At 41.7% G+C, this 16,635-nt stretch overlaps 1 protein-coding gene across 4 annotated transcripts in view; it reads right to left on the bottom strand.

Annotated features, from left to right (window-relative positions):
- The window catches only part of DGKQ (diacylglycerol kinase theta), a 94,041-nt gene that overhangs the window by 65,216 nt on the left and 12,190 nt on the right, over window positions 1–16,635 (bottom strand). For 2 of the 4 annotated variants that reach the window (XM_035309223.1, XM_035309225.1), the window contains exons 2-4: window positions 5,226–5,247; window positions 4,774–4,781; window positions 3,943–4,022 (exon numbers count right to left, since the gene is read on the bottom strand). In XM_035309223.1, coding sequence (XP_035165114.1) covers window positions 3,943–4,022; window positions 4,774–4,781; window positions 5,226–5,247 — 110 coding nt within the window. Of the gene's footprint in view, window positions 1–3,942; window positions 4,023–4,773; window positions 4,782–5,225; window positions 5,248–13,544; window positions 13,661–16,635 lie in introns of those variants that run through there. The other 2 variants (XM_035309224.1, XM_035309226.1) reach the window with 2 other exon arrangements.

Here is a 16,635-nt window from a genome sequence, read left to right as displayed (position 1 = left end):
TTGCTTTCCAATTCATGTTACACATCTAACTCCTGGCTTCCTCCCTACAAAAGCATTTACATACAAGAGGACAAAAAGTCCCTTGACAGATGCACACCAAATATACAATAATTTGAAGATGAGATTTAACAATAGTAAGGCAACCAGCTTATTTACAAACACTGCATTTCAACATGTCTTCTGCAGCAGTCTGTTATTGAGAAGCAGTAGAAAAAGTTCACCAAGCATTCACTGAAGCATTTTTCCCCATGTAAAAGCCATAACACCCGCAACTACTATAAAGGAATGATTCTCCAAAATTGTGTTATGATTTTTTTTCTCTCTACTCTCCTGAAGCAATCACAGAAAAATCCATCTGACAGTTGAATGAGACTGGGAGAATTTATAATTCCCAGGCAAGTGAAGCAGTAACCAAACTTCGATGATCTTCATCTCCCATTTTGTTAGGGCTTCCCACTGCTTCTTGGGTAGGGAGAAAGAGATAAGGAGAGAAAAGAAACAGGACAGAGGTTGTGTCCCAAGACAGAAGCCTTTCAGTTGCAGAAGAATTAGGTGCTGCTGCTGTACGTCTACTAACTGCCCAAATCAGAACAGATTATCAGAAGTGTTGGGTGTATTTACCCTAACCCGAGTACCCTTTCCTCTCTGCTACTTTCAATTTTTCTGTCGGATCATGAGAAACACAGGAACTGACCCACACAGCCAACTGCACACAGGTGAATGCAGCACCCGGAGGCTCAGGTCAGCAAACAGGACCAACAACGCTTGCTGCTCTCAGCAGAGACCTCTGTGAGCTCCCAAACCTCATTCAGTATCACAGCCTCTAGAAGCAGCAGCTACCCAAGCTCAGAACCACAAGGCCACATCTTATTTTTAGCATAAAAACCTTCACAAGAAGCTGATGGCCTAAACCAGCATGTTTCCACTCCAGACAACCTGACTTTAAGAACAAAGGCACTTAGGGACATTTTGCAAACAGTTTATCAACCCTTCTTGAAGTGGAAACGTTTAGAAAAAATTATAGCAATGCCCAACACAAAAACAAATTGAGGAAAAACAAGCATCACAAATGTCACTAAAACTACTTGTATTATACTCTCATTTATATTTAGCATTCAAAGTACAGCTATATACAACTACCCTTCACTTTTACGGCAAATTTAAGAGGTAAAAAATTTGTGACTCATTGCTGCCTAACAAAGGAAAATAAAACCTTACATTTCACATGCAGTTGAACAGACTGTTTTCATTGTTATTTAGTGTTTTGTTTGGACTTTTTTTTTTTTTTTAAACACATGCCTCAGAGTAGGCAAATACCTATGGGAATGTAGGGAGGAGTGTGTTTAAACTTGGACAAGCTGCGGAGACCTCACCAGTGAAACAAACCGTATCCCTTGCAAACCATAAAAACACAGGCTTGCTCAGAAGACTGATCCGTGAAATTTCATTTTGAAACATCATGACATGGATCCAGTCTGGAACACTGACTGCAGGTGAGAATGATAGTAATATGACAATAATAGTGCAGGAAAACTCCTTAGGGTGGCCTAAAGAGTGAACTCATTAAGAATTATCTGAGACCGGATGCAGTCATGGCATGATTGCAACTCTGTAGGCCTTTACTTGACCCTAGGAAGGAAACCCTACTCTCAGGAATGAAAGTTTCCATGAAATGTCTGCTGAAAAATGATTCTCTGACAGTTTGGCTTAGTATTCAGTGACACACAGTCTGATGAGCTTTAGCAATTGCCCTCTTCTCTAGATGAAGTCCAGGAGATTAAAAAAAATCTAATTTCTGTAATACGCGGAATATTAACATGCTAGAAGGAAGTATCAGAAAAAAAAATATCCACCTGTGATCCCTCCTACACTGGACCTTTTCATAAAAAGATACATTCAAGTTATCCAAAAGAGCCCAGAGATTAAGAAAATAAACTCTCCACACATTCTATAAATGACCAGAGTTCATTTTTTGCTCTGTTATGTTTTTGAAGCAAGTGCCAAATTCAACATTTACTTCGACAGAGCTTGCATGCAAAACAACATCTCCCATATGTCAGACTTCACTTCCACAGAAGACCAGGATTACTGCAACCTGGATGACAAGCCTGTCTAGAACGAATAGCACAATTCTGTATTTTTGAAAAATAATCATTACAACTTAACATGGATAAGGCAGAAGACTTCACAGCTACATACGGCAACACTGAACAGCAGTTTTGAGGGCACACAACAGCACTCATAAGTTCCACTGCACAGTAAGATTACTCAGATTTGATGTGTGAACAGCGAACAATTAGATCAAAGATATGTGTTGGGGCAAGTAGGGAACGGGAATAAAACAAACCCCTAAACTGATGCCCATGACTGGTGAAAGTAGGACCATTAATGTATTTCAATGCATGATTTTCAACATGCAAAAGCAAAGCAACAAGTACTATTTTGAACAATGAATTATATGTATAACAAATTCACAAAAGAAGTCAAAAATGTTTAGAAGTTTGTCTCTGAACTAAATGAATACTTCAATGAATACTTCTAAATTAGATACGTACTATGCCCCTAAAGATCCCTCTACTCTGTGACTCATCGTTCCTTTTCCCATGCCACAATTGACTGCCAGCATACTGAAACAGTAGAGATGCTAATTCTTAGTAATACCATTTCTCACCACCTACATGTCCCTTCACTGGGGGTTGTAAGAATAATAGTGATATTTCTTATTCTTTCACTGGCAACATTCTGTGCATCAGACAACTTTTTCCCAATCTAAATTACAGCTCCCAAGATGAAAGTATGTGGGGAAGATGAAGTACGTAGCAAAGGCTTAACAGCAGCAGTATCTAGACAAAGCACATTAAATAAAAACAAGTGGCTAATGTCTCTGTCTGCTTCCTTTAACTCTAGTTACATGCTGTTTTAAACCTTCTCCTACCATCCCCTACATAGGCTTCCACGACATAAAGGAACCTGTAAAGCTTTTTTGAATACAAAGAAGGAAATACAGCTCCCCCTCACAGTTTCCCAGATCTACACAGTGAGTATCTCATAAATATGGTTTTATTCAGTGAGGTCTGTAACACTTACCATTTTCTCATTTTGATTTTACAGCAATGTCTCATTTGACTTTTGCGTAAGGCTCTGTACTGTATTTGTAGTGTCTTACTACTTATCTAGAAAGTTTCTCACCCCTTTTTTCCCCCCAGGTGGATAACACACAGTTTTATCCTCAATTTAGCTTCTTAATACCATAGTTGCACCATGTTATTAACTTCAAAATCAATCCCTCTCTTACACCTAAAGTCATGTTGCAGAAAAGGTCACAGGGTATCTGAAGAGAATATATTAATAACCAAAATACATACATTAGAAATCTTACCATCAATTGGAAGTCCTATCTTTTGATTTTTGGCTAAGTCCTATGCTTTTGATACAACACTTTTTTTCTCTGGACACAATAAGCAAACAAATTCTTAAGATCAGTAATCAAGAGAAGCCAAACACAGCCCCTTCACTAGTCAGAAAAGCTTTAGCATTTTTCCAGTAAAATGTAATTACTGCAAAAAAAAAATGGTGATAGACGGAGTTCTTGAAGTATGATACATGGTATAGTTTCCTGAGAGCACTGATTTCAATCAGTCACCCCATTCCATTATTGTGAGACTTCCAGGTAATGACACAATTAAAAATGTCTAGTAATATTTAAAGAATGCAAATAACCACTCTTTGAAGACAGACTGCCTGCAGCTGCCCATATCAGGGAAGTTTCAAAGGAAATGTAAATTTTTTTTCTCTGAGCAGCCATAAAAGCTTAAGTGATGACTAACATGATTGATTTAAGCATTTCAATATTAACAAGCCACTTCTGTACTACACTATATTAGCTAGTGATAAATCTGTGCTGTCGTGCCAAGAAAGACATGACAGTGTGTGCTTACTCACCCTTACAAGGCTGGGAGCAATACATGAACAAGGTATCTTGACATTCTTGAGGCACTTTTCATGAGACATGAAGTTGCAAACTGTGGAAATCAAAAAGGAACTGTAAGCAAGTCTCTCACAAAGAAGGGGCATTTTAGGTGGGAAAAACAACAACAACAACACAACAACAAAAAATAATCACATGTAGTGAATTACAGTTGGGAAAACATCTTAATCACATTTGCTCTCCACTACTCATGGTATCTACATGACTGTCATACGTCTTGCAATGCACAAACTCCAACCAGCTTTGTTACCAAGATAATGGTGATAGAAAACGAAGGAGGAGAGCTTATCTGAATGCGCTGCAGGCCAGCAGCAACTCATTCCCCCCAACCCGCTCTCTGTAAGCACTGAAATGAGCTCTTAATTTTTCAGAAGAGACTTTAAGCAGCCTGTGGTCCAAAAGAGCTCTTTGATGTAGTCAGAGGAGATGGACATGTTTAAAATGGATTTCTTCTAAAAGCTAGAGCATGTGACAAGAATAAATAGGAGCTCAGTGTTCACACTCACTGAGCATAATGGATGAAGGAGACAAACTAAAAGTCAGCAGTTACATGCAGCTTTGAAAGTCGAGAGCAATTAATTACTTTATTTATGTATTTATTTATTTGTTTCTGTGTCAGTATCAGGTTTGGGATTTCACCCAAGCTTTATTAAATGCATTTTGACCAAGACAGCGTTTGACAAATTGTTTTTCATGGGGATGCTGTTTTCCACAGCTCCTTACTGTGGGTTTACACAGTTAGTTTGCACACAGGAAACAAGTGATTCTTTATTTTGTTCCTACAACCTCGCACCAACGAACTAATAAGCCATGCAGGTATGGCTTTAGAGTCATCCACCTTTCAGAATTACTCTCTTCAAGTTCAAGCACGAAGCCTTAAACGTACAAGCTCTAGCCTCAGTACTTCACATGGAAGCGCCTTTCCAGAGCTTCTGGCAGATCCCTCATGAGTCACAGTGACCATGGCACACATGAAGTTTTTGCTCATCCCTGGTTTTCAGAAGCATGCTGCATGCTTCCTAAGCTTCATGAGCAACCGCAGAAAACCCATGTCAAGCTTCCCATCTGCAGCCCACGTGCAGTACTTACACTGCTCTTACTGATAGTATGTGCTCGTGCCATCAAAAGCAGACCATTTTCTTCTCCTCCCTCTTCTCCAGCTCATCTACTTGTGATTTCACAACACTACCTCTCTCATGTCAACACAACAATTTAAATGTAGGCCCACTCCTTTCTGTGGTTTCCTGCCAGCCCACAGAAAGCAACCTTTCCTTTTGGTGGCACAGAAAGGAAGCTGACCCCATTCAAATAAGCTCTCCTTTTAATATGTGTGGTAGGCTGACATTTGCTTTTCATCTGTCTGCAAGTCAAGGAGAAAAAGCACGCTGCAAATCATTGCTGCGCTATTCGCCATCCCTGGCTGAGCACAGAGTGACCACTGCAGAAATGAAAGGCAAAGTAGGAACAGAGGAGATCAAGGCCTTCTGTTTGGTGCTATCAGGTGTTACATGCATCTTTATGGCTAATATTCCTGACTCAATGGGGCAGGTAAGCAGCAGAAACAGCCAAGGAAGGGATGATAAAGAAGATTCTCAGAGCCGAACCAACGTAAGTAAATGTTGACACATGAAGGAGCATACAGCACATCAGCACAGATGAAACCAAGGAGAACCCACTAATTGTCCAGGCAGACAAAAGATGTTTCTCCTGCTCCAAAAAAGCAGGTCAGACCCAGAATGGTGAATTCTTATTAATTCACTTAGATATATTATCACAACATGGATCTAGACAGGTGAAAACAAGTCTCTCCTCAGGTCTCCACAGCATTTCCATTCAGGCTTGCAGGAAGGCCAACGGCTTGCTGTGCAAACAGGTCTGCAGAGGCTGCAGGAAAAAAGCTAGCTGCCTACTTCCCACCAGTCGTGATTTTACCACGCATGCTACCACCAGAAAACGTTTCCCATACCACTTGTTTAGGAAGCCTCTTCACTATTTTGTGGGTGGTGCCTGAAGCTTAGCTGAACCTGGTTAGGTGAGGGGTGCTGGCAGGAGCATGCTGGCAGAGGTTCCTAAGTCCCCAGCCTACCAAAAGTGACAACATGAAGCTTCAAATACAAACAGGCTGCCTCAGGAACTTCACAAAGGGGTGAGAAATAGTCAAGGAGAAAACTTTAGTGACAAAAAAAATTCAGTAAAATGGCAGCACTCCTTCATTTTCCTAGTTCTCAAGTAGTCAGACCACAAAGGGAAGAACAGAGCAATGCACTGTAGATTCCTCCCAGAAATTTTTTGATCTGGAACAAGCAGCAGACAACAGAAGTCTGCAAGACCAGGTGGCTACTGCTAAAATATTAAGTCCACTCAATAACAAGTCAACCAAACCCTACAGAAACACCTTGGGGAATTCACAGAAGAATGCTCTGAATCAGCCAACAGAAGTGGGCCTTCTCCTATGGGTATGGACCTTGAGACGTTCTCCATTTACACAGACAACCCAAGTCACTGCACTGCACTACCCAATTTTCTCTTTGCAGTGACAGAAGCAGCAAAACATGCCACTGCATAAAGGCAGCACCTCATGGTTCAGCTGAAGAAACATCTCAGGGCACAGAAAAATGTACTAAAGAATTCAAGCCAGCAACTTTGGGAAAGCCAGAAGTTATCACAGATAGAGACAACATTCAAAGTACTGAATTTCCTAAAATTTTAATGGAACAGTTGCAGCATTTGCATAGAATCAAGAAATATTAGGAGACAAATGCAGAAGATAGCAGTGCTCAGAAGGTGATTCGAACATTCTTCATGAAAGATTTCCATGAGTTTTTCTCTTTCCATGAGCTACATGCCCACACTACTTGTCACGTGCCTCGTGTTCAGCAGAGAGGATGTGCCCTAGCTAAGTGTCTTTTCCCGGTCCTACACGGGCCAAGCAAACTCTCACAAGTCACCACCTTGGTTTTGTTTTCAACATTCCCCCAAAGGAAAAAAAAAAAAAACAAAAAAAAAAAAAACAAAAAAAAAACACTGAAGAAAGCCAACCTGAAAGATGAATGATATTTGGGGTGGGGAAATACATCTGTGTCAGTTCTGCTGGAGAGGCAACAAATTTAAACCTGGAAATTCTGGCAGCCAGGTGTCATATTTTTAAGGGGTGATCTTTGACCAGGAAGATCAAGCTAGAAGATACTATGTGAAGATTCAGAAGATACAAAATTATGAGGAAAAAAAAAAAAAAAAAACATTTAAAAGGAAAGCAGTGTTCTATTTATGGGCAGAGGACTTGTTTGTACATTTAAACACAGCAACACGCTAACAATAGACATATTTATCAATTGTCTAAGTCAAAAGAAAGCAATTTCAATTGCAACTTTCAGATAGTGTACACAAAACTGATAATTTCAGTCAGGCTGGAAAGGCTGGAGTTCAATGCCTCCTTTAGTTAAACATTTTAAGCATAACCAAAAGCACCTCACATAGCATGGATGAAGGGAAAGACGAGCACTTTGGTTGTATCTGAAGTGTCTGCAACCTTTAAGCTGGACATCTAACACATGGCACCTATATACAGGCACAAGCCACATAAAATGACTCAACACTGAAGAAAAATGAACTGACATGATTTCAAGAGATGTTGCAAGGCTGGGTTGTCTCCAAGCACCTAGCTTCAGGCATATGGCTGCAATCATTTTGTCAGCTTGCCCTTGTTTCTCTGTTTGCCTCTGCCCAGCAAGAGGTGACTTCAGCCACACAAAAAACTAGATGTCCTCAACGCACAGCAAGAAGCCAGGTAGTCAGCAGGCACCACAGAGAAAGGCAACGTGTCTGTATGGCAACAGCCCATGAACATGCAGATTTACAACACACATTTGCACAGAAACAGAAAACAGAGCTGGGCATTGTCGTGTAACTCCCGAGCTGTGCAACACTTGCTGGCAAAGCAAAAGCTATCAAAACGCTCCAGAAAGCCACACTTTGTCACATAGCCTTTATTTGCTGTCCTCCAGAGCTCTAGGCAGGTTCCACAAAATGGGATGAGGAAAGTGGTGGGTTATGTCCTGTACAGACCCCAGCAATGTATCCATGTCCCATGCAATGGTGGGCTGGGTGAGAATCACTTACGAAATGTCCAATTTAACACACAACACCGTATCCCACTTTTGAACAGACCATTTTTGAGCAGAATCCTACAAGTTCTTGAAGAATACGTTTATTTCTTCTTTTCAGGAGATGTTCACTGTAATTCAAAGTCTTGCTATTTTTTAAAATAAAAATTTTAAAGTGTATAAATAATGAACTTGCTGGTCTTTCTTTTTATATTTTACCTTTATCAATTTTATTTATAAATCTAAATATACATTTACTAAATACAGAAGTGTTTAGCACTTGCAGCTCTACAAGTAGAGCTACCAAATTGCTCTCCAAGGAGGATGAAGGAATGTCAATACAAAGACCAAAGCAGGTTTGCTCCTCTCCTTGAAATGTGACAAACTTAACACAAGACTCACTCTGGACCTACTGACATGCGTGTTCATAACCCAAGAGCATCCATCTCATTTCAGTGGGCACACAGTCTGAGCTTAACAAAAGTACCTTCAACATAAATTGCAATTCGTCCTCCAAACACACCTCCAATGCTTTCCTGGAGCAGGGCTTACCTAAACATTTCCCAGACTGCAGCCTGGGCTCATCCTGACGTCATCCTCTGCCTCTGGTCCATAAACCCCAAATTCAGGCACACCAGCATGACAAGCAGCAGTCATACTCTCTCCTCCTTCCAGCAATCCCCTCTTGCTGTCTGTGCTGCCAGCTGGTGCGACCCAATCCTCTTCCTGCTGCAGGGAGCTCTATCCATGCGCACCCTGCATGCACAGGAGACCTGCAGCAAGCTCCAGAAATTCATGAGAAACACCACAACCTCTTGGCCAACTGCCTGTCACATGGACAACACTGGGAAAGTATCATCTCCCATTGTGAAGTGACGACAACACAACCCCTCAATACCGTCTGGGTGACTAGGCACGTAACAATTTTGTTCAGTTCTGCACGAACGGCAGAGCTCACTAGCTTGCACTGTGCTCACTTGCACAAATTGCAACTCTCAGCAAGCACCGAAGTTTATTCTAATCTTTTAACTACAGTTACCGATTACGGAATGACCTAGTTGACTAAATGGCTTTTTTGGTTTTTTAAAACAAACATTAGCTCAGCTGCAAATGGACTAGTAACTCAGAATTGTTTTCTTGGCTATCAGTGCACATTAAGTTTTTCAATTCTGGAAAAACTTAAGTGCAACACATTAAAGCACATACTCAGCTCATTAATGTGAATATAAATAAAACTGAATTAAAAGCAATAATTCTCTGGGGCATCTTGTTAAATTTAAGACTTGGAAGAAATCCCTGTCTCAGAGGGTTTACAGGACAGGATTGCCTGACGTGTGAAAGGAGAGCACAAATAAAAACTCTCTGCATTTCTATACAAAAAAAAAAAAAAAAAAAAGAAAAAAACTAAAAGGCTACATAGGTAACTTGTGCATGTAACCTAAGATGTGCTGTATAACATAGGGTGTGTTCTAGCGGATGGGACTGGGGGGAGTGAAGCCCTTCTAAAAGGCTGAACGTGGTACGCTGGGTGCTGACAACTCCTTCGGACTTGTCAGCACCCAGCCGCCCTGTACGGACAGTGTGTGCGCTGAGCTCACGCAGGAGGTCTTTCTGGCCCTCTCACATCCCTTCACTAAGGATTTCTAGCTTTCAGTGTGCCTTTTTGCCTTTTATTTATTTATTTATTTATTTTTCAATTGCGCACTGAGCTCATGTTTCCCAAGACCTGTTACTACAACTGTAAATTCATTTACCAACTTGTACGGATGTTTCTCCCCTTCAAGCACTCCACCTTACATTCATCAACCCCTGGCAACAGAATGGTGGACTGAAATTAAATCACTCAAAAAAAAGATTCTTCTGCAGTCCTCAGCAGCTGCTGATCCATTTAACCTCAGTTCACTCCTGGCCTTTTAGAAGGGGTGGCGGGCGATTGGAGCAGCATCCACCCAGCCAAGACACCACAGCCAAGATCCCACCTGCAACCTTCTCCAAGTTCATTGCTTCCCTTTATTGCTTCTGTCTGCTGCTCAAAAGCAGACCTGCAGTTAGTGTGGTTTTATTTCAGCGTTTCACACATGGTGAATGCCAACTTTCAGTTCCAGACAGGTCCTTTCCGTGTAAGCTACCCTTGGCTACATATATCTGCTGGTAAGATGTTCAGAAAAAAACAACAAAGAAAAGGCTGTAGTTACAGCCAACAGCTGACTCTGGCACCAGACCACCCTCAGGGGAGCATTTCCTTGAATGTATGGAAACTGCAGGATAAAAAAAAAAAAAAAAAGAAAAAAGAAAAAAAGAAAATAAAATAAAATAAAATAAAAGATGCTTCTACTAGTTTAATTTTTGGGCAACTTTTACCCAACATCAGTTGCCTGCAACTGTTACAGATGATAGCTCTCCAAACATACATCATCCTGAAAGGGTCATCTGTAAAAAAGATGAAGCAGTAGATGGGGAAATAGAGGTGAAGTCCTCAATGAGTATCTGAAGTGCAACTTTAGAAGTACTCCTTCTACCTTGAACTGGAATGTGTTGCTGTGCTCACATGTTTTAGGTTTAAACTTCGACGAATTCATTGTAAAAACTGAGCACATTTAGAAATAGCTTCCTGTATTAGACGCAGGTTGTACAATTATTTTTTCCCCATCCCTAACTTTACTGCACTTCCTCTCTTTATCAAATACACCACAACCCAGGACTCTTTCTCCTCCTTCACACCACAACCTTCAACTCGTTAAGGCTTCCTTTGCATCAGATAAAACTCATCCATAATAATTTTTTTTTGCTTTTCCACCTGAAGAAATCCCAGCAGCTACCAGCAGCAGCACTGCTGCCAAGCGAGGTTGGCTGAAAAAAAACAGGACCTTGATGAGAGCTTGCATTGCTAGCTGACAGATTGAAGAAGCACCTGTTTCTAGGCTGCAAATTCCACGGTGGTGGGCACCACAAATATGGGTCTGCTGCTGGGGGCTGGGTGGAATCCCTGGAAAGGCAGTGTGTGAATCTTCCCTTTCCCACTGCCACACATGCAGTCCTGCAGAACCACCTCACTGAGGTATCAAGCCGAGCAGCAGTCTCACGGCAGCATGAAGAATATGCAGTTCAGTGTCAAGCCTCCTGCTTCACAGGAAATGTTTTAAATGCAGCAGGTACTACAGAAAGAATGCCATTTTCTTCAAAGAGGTAATTCACTCCAGCAGAGTACATTTTTCAATTCTTTTTCAATAATTTCAGTATTTCATTTATTTCATTCATTTTCATTAACTGCAGTAGAGAGCACTAACATTAAGAGTAGGGCAGGCTTTCAGAGAAAGTACACCTAACACAGCCTTAAGAGTTAGGGTCACTCTCATATGCCGTAAATCAGTGTGACTCCCTGAAGATCACTGAAACACAACAATTTACAGAAGCCAAGATTATTTTCCTTCAAGCCAATACAGTAGATTATGAACTAGAACATGTAACATACATCTCATTTTTATCAAGACAAAAGAATGAGAGGTAAATTACACCCTCAACTACACTGCCAGGCTTCCTGTCAACGTTAACTGGTGAGAAGAGATATCCATCAGTACTTCTAGCAACGTAAATATTTCTCTTAAATAGACATAATTATTACAAATCTTTGTTCTGTACATCAGCAACTTAAATAAGGCATCAACAATCCAGAACAAGAGGGAGTATTTGAATTTGCCTGTACTACATCAAGCCAACATTGCAACCTACTCTCTGGCTACAGGCATTTCCTCTCCCCAAAGAGGGAACTATGAAGAGTTCTTCAGAATTATGAAACATTCTCCAACTCCACTCTGAGAAAGCTACAAATTCTGTGATTAACATCAGAATCTTGGCATTTACCAAAACAAATCCCTGTGGGAATTCAGAGGTCTTATACGTTTTTTTCCTGAAAAAGACACCTACTCAGGAAGGAAGAGATGAGGACATTCCTGAACACAAATGATGATGGAAGCATTAGGATTTACATCCTCTTCTCAGAGCTGCAAACTGAAACTCAACTCACAAAGAAAGGCAGAAGAACAGTAACAAGGCTGCCCCAGTTGATTTCAAACATCCAGCCTATGGCTTAACGTTTTATTTCTGCAGCACATACCTACATTGTTCAAAAATGTTTTTTTTTTTTTTTTTTTTTTTTCAAAAGTATGTACTATATTGGACATGAATCTCAGTATGTTCCAGAGTTAACTGTAATGAAATTATGCAGGTAACACATTAATTTTTACAGAAATCCAGGCAGCAAACAGCCTCAATAGCTCAGCTAATCATGCATTCCTGACAGGCATCAGCTAAACATGCTCCAAAAATCCACCCAGGAGAGACAATCCACAGCTCCCCCCGTATCCTTCCAAGTCCTTGCCGCTGGGAGCCTGGTGCTTAACGTGCAAGCTGAATCTCCCTCATTACAATGTATGTCTAGCATTTCTTGCCATGTTTGCTACAACCACAAAGAACCATTTATCCTTCTTTCTCTTTGCAACTGTTTTTACAGCTAGCTATGCCAGCAAGGCAAGGTGGTGGTGGTGATTTCAACCTTCAAAGGGGCTTATTTTGGGCATGTACTGACAGTAGAACAGAGAGCATAGCAGAAAAAACAAAGTGGCAAATCTTATCTAGTCTTTCAGGTGGTTATTCTTACCTCTCTCCTCCCAGAAGAAAAAAAGACAGTGCTCAGCAAGTTGAAAAACATCTCTGTTATTAAGAGAACTTGCTATCACTGCTAGACTTAAAGAAAGAAAAAAACAACAGCAAGTGTTTAATCAGTTCAGCCACTTTCCCCAGCTTTACCCTAAAACACAGAAGGGCCCTGTGGACTTCTGGTGGATCACTAAACCAAACTATTTCAGTCCAGGACCTGGAAAGGTTTCCAGAATGACACTTTGATTTGTCAGCATTTGTAAGATGGTGTAGCTTTTGCTCCAGCTCTGCAGGGCTCCAAGTCTCAACACAGTAGCAGGGGTTTCTGAAGAAGCTGCTAGGAGCAGCTGGGGGAGAAATATGGGTCCAGAGTAGCTGAAAATGGAAGAGTCAGCTTGCTCAAATCAGCTTAATAAAAATACACATGCACACAATGGCAAGGATGTTCTGCACAGAAGGTGTTGCTGCTGCTGTGTACTTAAAGGATGGGAGAAGGAAGTGCAGCTGTCTAGAGATGGACAGAGCAAAAATAAACAAGAAATCTAGCAATGCCATGGAGTAAACCACAGCTTCAAAGCTGTTGTGCAAGCCAACTCAAACAGTCTCTACTTTCCAAACAATGAATCAGTGGGACTTAAAGGGCATATGAGCACCAAGACAACTCAGGCCAAGTCACTCTAACACAATCAAAACAGTTTTATTTTGGTCAAAATTAGGAAGGTTATTTCCTCCTCCCCTCCTGCTCTTCCAGAGCATGCTCATGATGTGACACAGGCCAAAATACAAGCTAAGCTTACAGCGTCTCTGCCATGTAGGGGCCTTTTCACTTACCCCTGCAGTTGTCCTCGGTCCTGCGAGCAGGCTGTTTTGCTCAGCAGGACTGCCTTTGTGCTCACTGAAGAGATCCATTGATATTTAGAAGACAATAGCTTTGAGGAAATGCCCAGAGGCTAAGCAGTCACAGATTGGAGAAAAATATATATTTTTTAATCTCTCTTTTTTAAAAATGAATATAAAACACATAGTTATCAGGTAGATTATACAAACAGGAGCACTCAAGCTAATGCATGAGAAGATCTTTTCATGAGTAACTTGAAAGCACTGTTCTCTTTTCACAGGAAGCTTGCAGGACTAAATTTTACATTTGCTACACAGCTTTGAGCTCCTTTTTCATTGTAACAGCTTGCCAACACAGACACATTTAGCTTTTTTTTTTGTTTAGGACTGTGACCACAGGCCAGTCTGAATACTGTGACTATTCACTGAGAGGAATGCTGGATGCAGCCTTGGTCCTCGCCAGCTTATTTCCCAATTCAACAGAAACATGCAAAGACCTGTATGCAATATTGGTGTGCTGTGTCAGGCAAGGCATAACCTAGGATAAGTTTAGAAGTCTGTTGTGTAATGCTTGCTAAATGTCACCAGAGAAGCTGTCACCAGAAGCTCTGGCTGGCCCAGGACGCCTCAAACAATGGCAGGGCAGGGATGGAAAAATCTCTGAAAGCTTTAAGAAGTTAGGCGTTTAAACACCTTCCTCTTGCACTGCAGTGAGAAAACGTTGACCCCTGCTTGTCTTACAGTTCAGTTAGACCACGTTGTGGATTCCATTTCTCTGCAAATCCACAAGGATCTGGAAACCTGTTAAGATTTTCCTCAGCATTTACTGAGCATCTTACTGATCAGTCATACATGCCAGGTCCCTTCTGGGACTCTCGTCTTACTCACTAACCAGCCATACCTATCCCTGCTTTAAGAAGAGCTACAAGGGTATGACTGATCAGACCAAAACACACTTTCCCCCTGCGCAGTGGAGATAGTGTGCTATTTTACGCTTCCAAAACTGTCTACATGACAGCAAGCTCTATATATATGTACAGATACCCAAAAGGAATGTTTTCAAAACATCTGAGCTCTGTAATTTCAAGGCAGCACACTTGAATCCCTATTCATTTGTATTTCAGATATGCTGTTAGGAAATAACATAGAAACAAGTCAAGTGAAAACAAGACAAGACACTGAAAAACGAAGCAGAGTCAAATTAATTCAGTGATATACTTGGACTGTCAATCACAAAAGCACTGATTTGGTTATGTAGGCCTGATTGACTTGTGGCTACCTTACAGAGCCCATGTTACACCAAGGGCCTCTCTCTTTCTCTCAGTTATAACTTCTCGTGAGTTATGAATAGTCCAGGATCAACAACAAACCTCATTTTGTTTCCCCATCTTCCCTGGCACAGTAAGCCCTGAACTGACAAATGAACTAACAGGTCCTCACCCGTCAGCAAAGCATCCTCACCATCCTCTGTCCCCTGGCTTCACCCAGAGCAGGCTTCCCAAATCACGCTGTGCAGGCAATTTTGCATTTTTCTCCACCAGGGTTTTGTACTTTGGGAGCAAGAAACAGTGGCACAAGCAGACTGTACCACCATGGCAAAGTACAATTTCTACACAGTCAAGAGGCTCTCCCTAGGTCAAACCCACAGCCAGCAGAAATCCTAGACACACTACCTATATCAAGAAGAAGAGTCCACTCTCTTCAGCCAACACGCTGAGGTCCTCTCCTTCCATGCTGTAAGATATGTCCAGTAACAGTACAGTCTGGCTGAGTCCAGGCTTCAATAAATAAAAAGTTTTGCGTAAACTTTACTTGCTCCCTCTCAACAGAAAGCTAGGTCAGACATCCCACCTCTGAAATAATATAGGCACAGGATTTCAAAGGCACATGCTTTCAGCTTAGAACAAGTCCCTGGCATTACGAGATTTTTTCTTCCTTAGACAGATGGCAGATGGCTAGTGCTCAACTCACATTTACATCCAGAGAGCATCAACACCTTCCTTTCCTTGAGTATTAAGCCAAAGACAGGACCACAGCGTCTTGGGACAAGATGCTGGCTCACTGCTGGAAAATGAGAAATTTCCAAGAGGGCGACAGCACTGGGAGAGACCTTGGCAAATTACCTCAACAGTTTCCAGAGAACATTCTCAGAGGAAGAGGCATCCTGTTCATGACGTGGAGTTGCACAGGGAGCCTGGAGGGATGCAGTTCTTCCCCTTCTGTCCAGTGAATTCATTTTTCCACTGAAGTGATTCTTGCATAGGAACTGACACCCATGATGCCACAGCAACAGGCCACTGGGATGGCTGCAACTCTCAGCCCAACAAAGAGGAACCACAGCCTCCCATTCTCAGGCTCTGAACCACGGACATCTGCATGTCTGAGGGACAACAATTAAGCACTCCAGTAGCTCTTTCATACAGGCTAGAGGATGAAGGCTGCCCATATAAACCAGATGCCAGCCCATGCAATGGAGCCCTGGCTTTCTGCCACCTCTTCCAGACTGCAGCCTTTGTGTAGTTAGAAAGAGTCAACTCAGTTTGGGGTCTGACCGAAGAACGAGCACACTGCACCTGCAGCAAAATATCATTCTTTTCATTCATCACAGTACTACTATGGAGAACCACAACCCTCCATGCTGCCAACAAGATACATCCAACCAATTCAACCTAGATTATTCATTATTGAAACGGAGTAGGTACTTTCTCTGAAAACTGCTGGAATAACTTTTTCCAAAAATGGCATGGCTTTCCCCCCTTTGCCTTCCCAGGGTAAATACACTTTGGAGTTCAAATAAACCTGCACAGGCCTCGAGCCCAATGCGGTGGTGTGGACACCACACTCAACACTGAGAGCACTGGTGGTCCTACAGATGACTATCTGTCAGAATCCCCCAGAGGTCCTGTACCTGGAGGGGAGGGGAGGGTTGTGCTGCAGTGCTTGCTCAGTTTACCAATTTATCTGTGTGTCAAGGCAACTACAAATAATTGCCTTACCACAGCTGGGAAGGGAAGGGAAGGGAAGGGAAGGGAAGGGAAGGGAAGGGAAGGG

The sequence above is a fragment of the Oxyura jamaicensis genome, chromosome Z, assembly GCF_011077185.1.
Source record: "Oxyura jamaicensis isolate SHBP4307 breed ruddy duck chromosome Z, BPBGC_Ojam_1.0, whole genome shotgun sequence".
Classification (NCBI taxonomy): Eukaryota; Metazoa; Chordata; class Aves; order Anseriformes; family Anatidae; genus Oxyura; species Oxyura jamaicensis.
The sequence above is the reverse complement of the archived record's forward strand: the minus strand, read 5'-3'. Positions and strand labels throughout refer to the sequence as shown.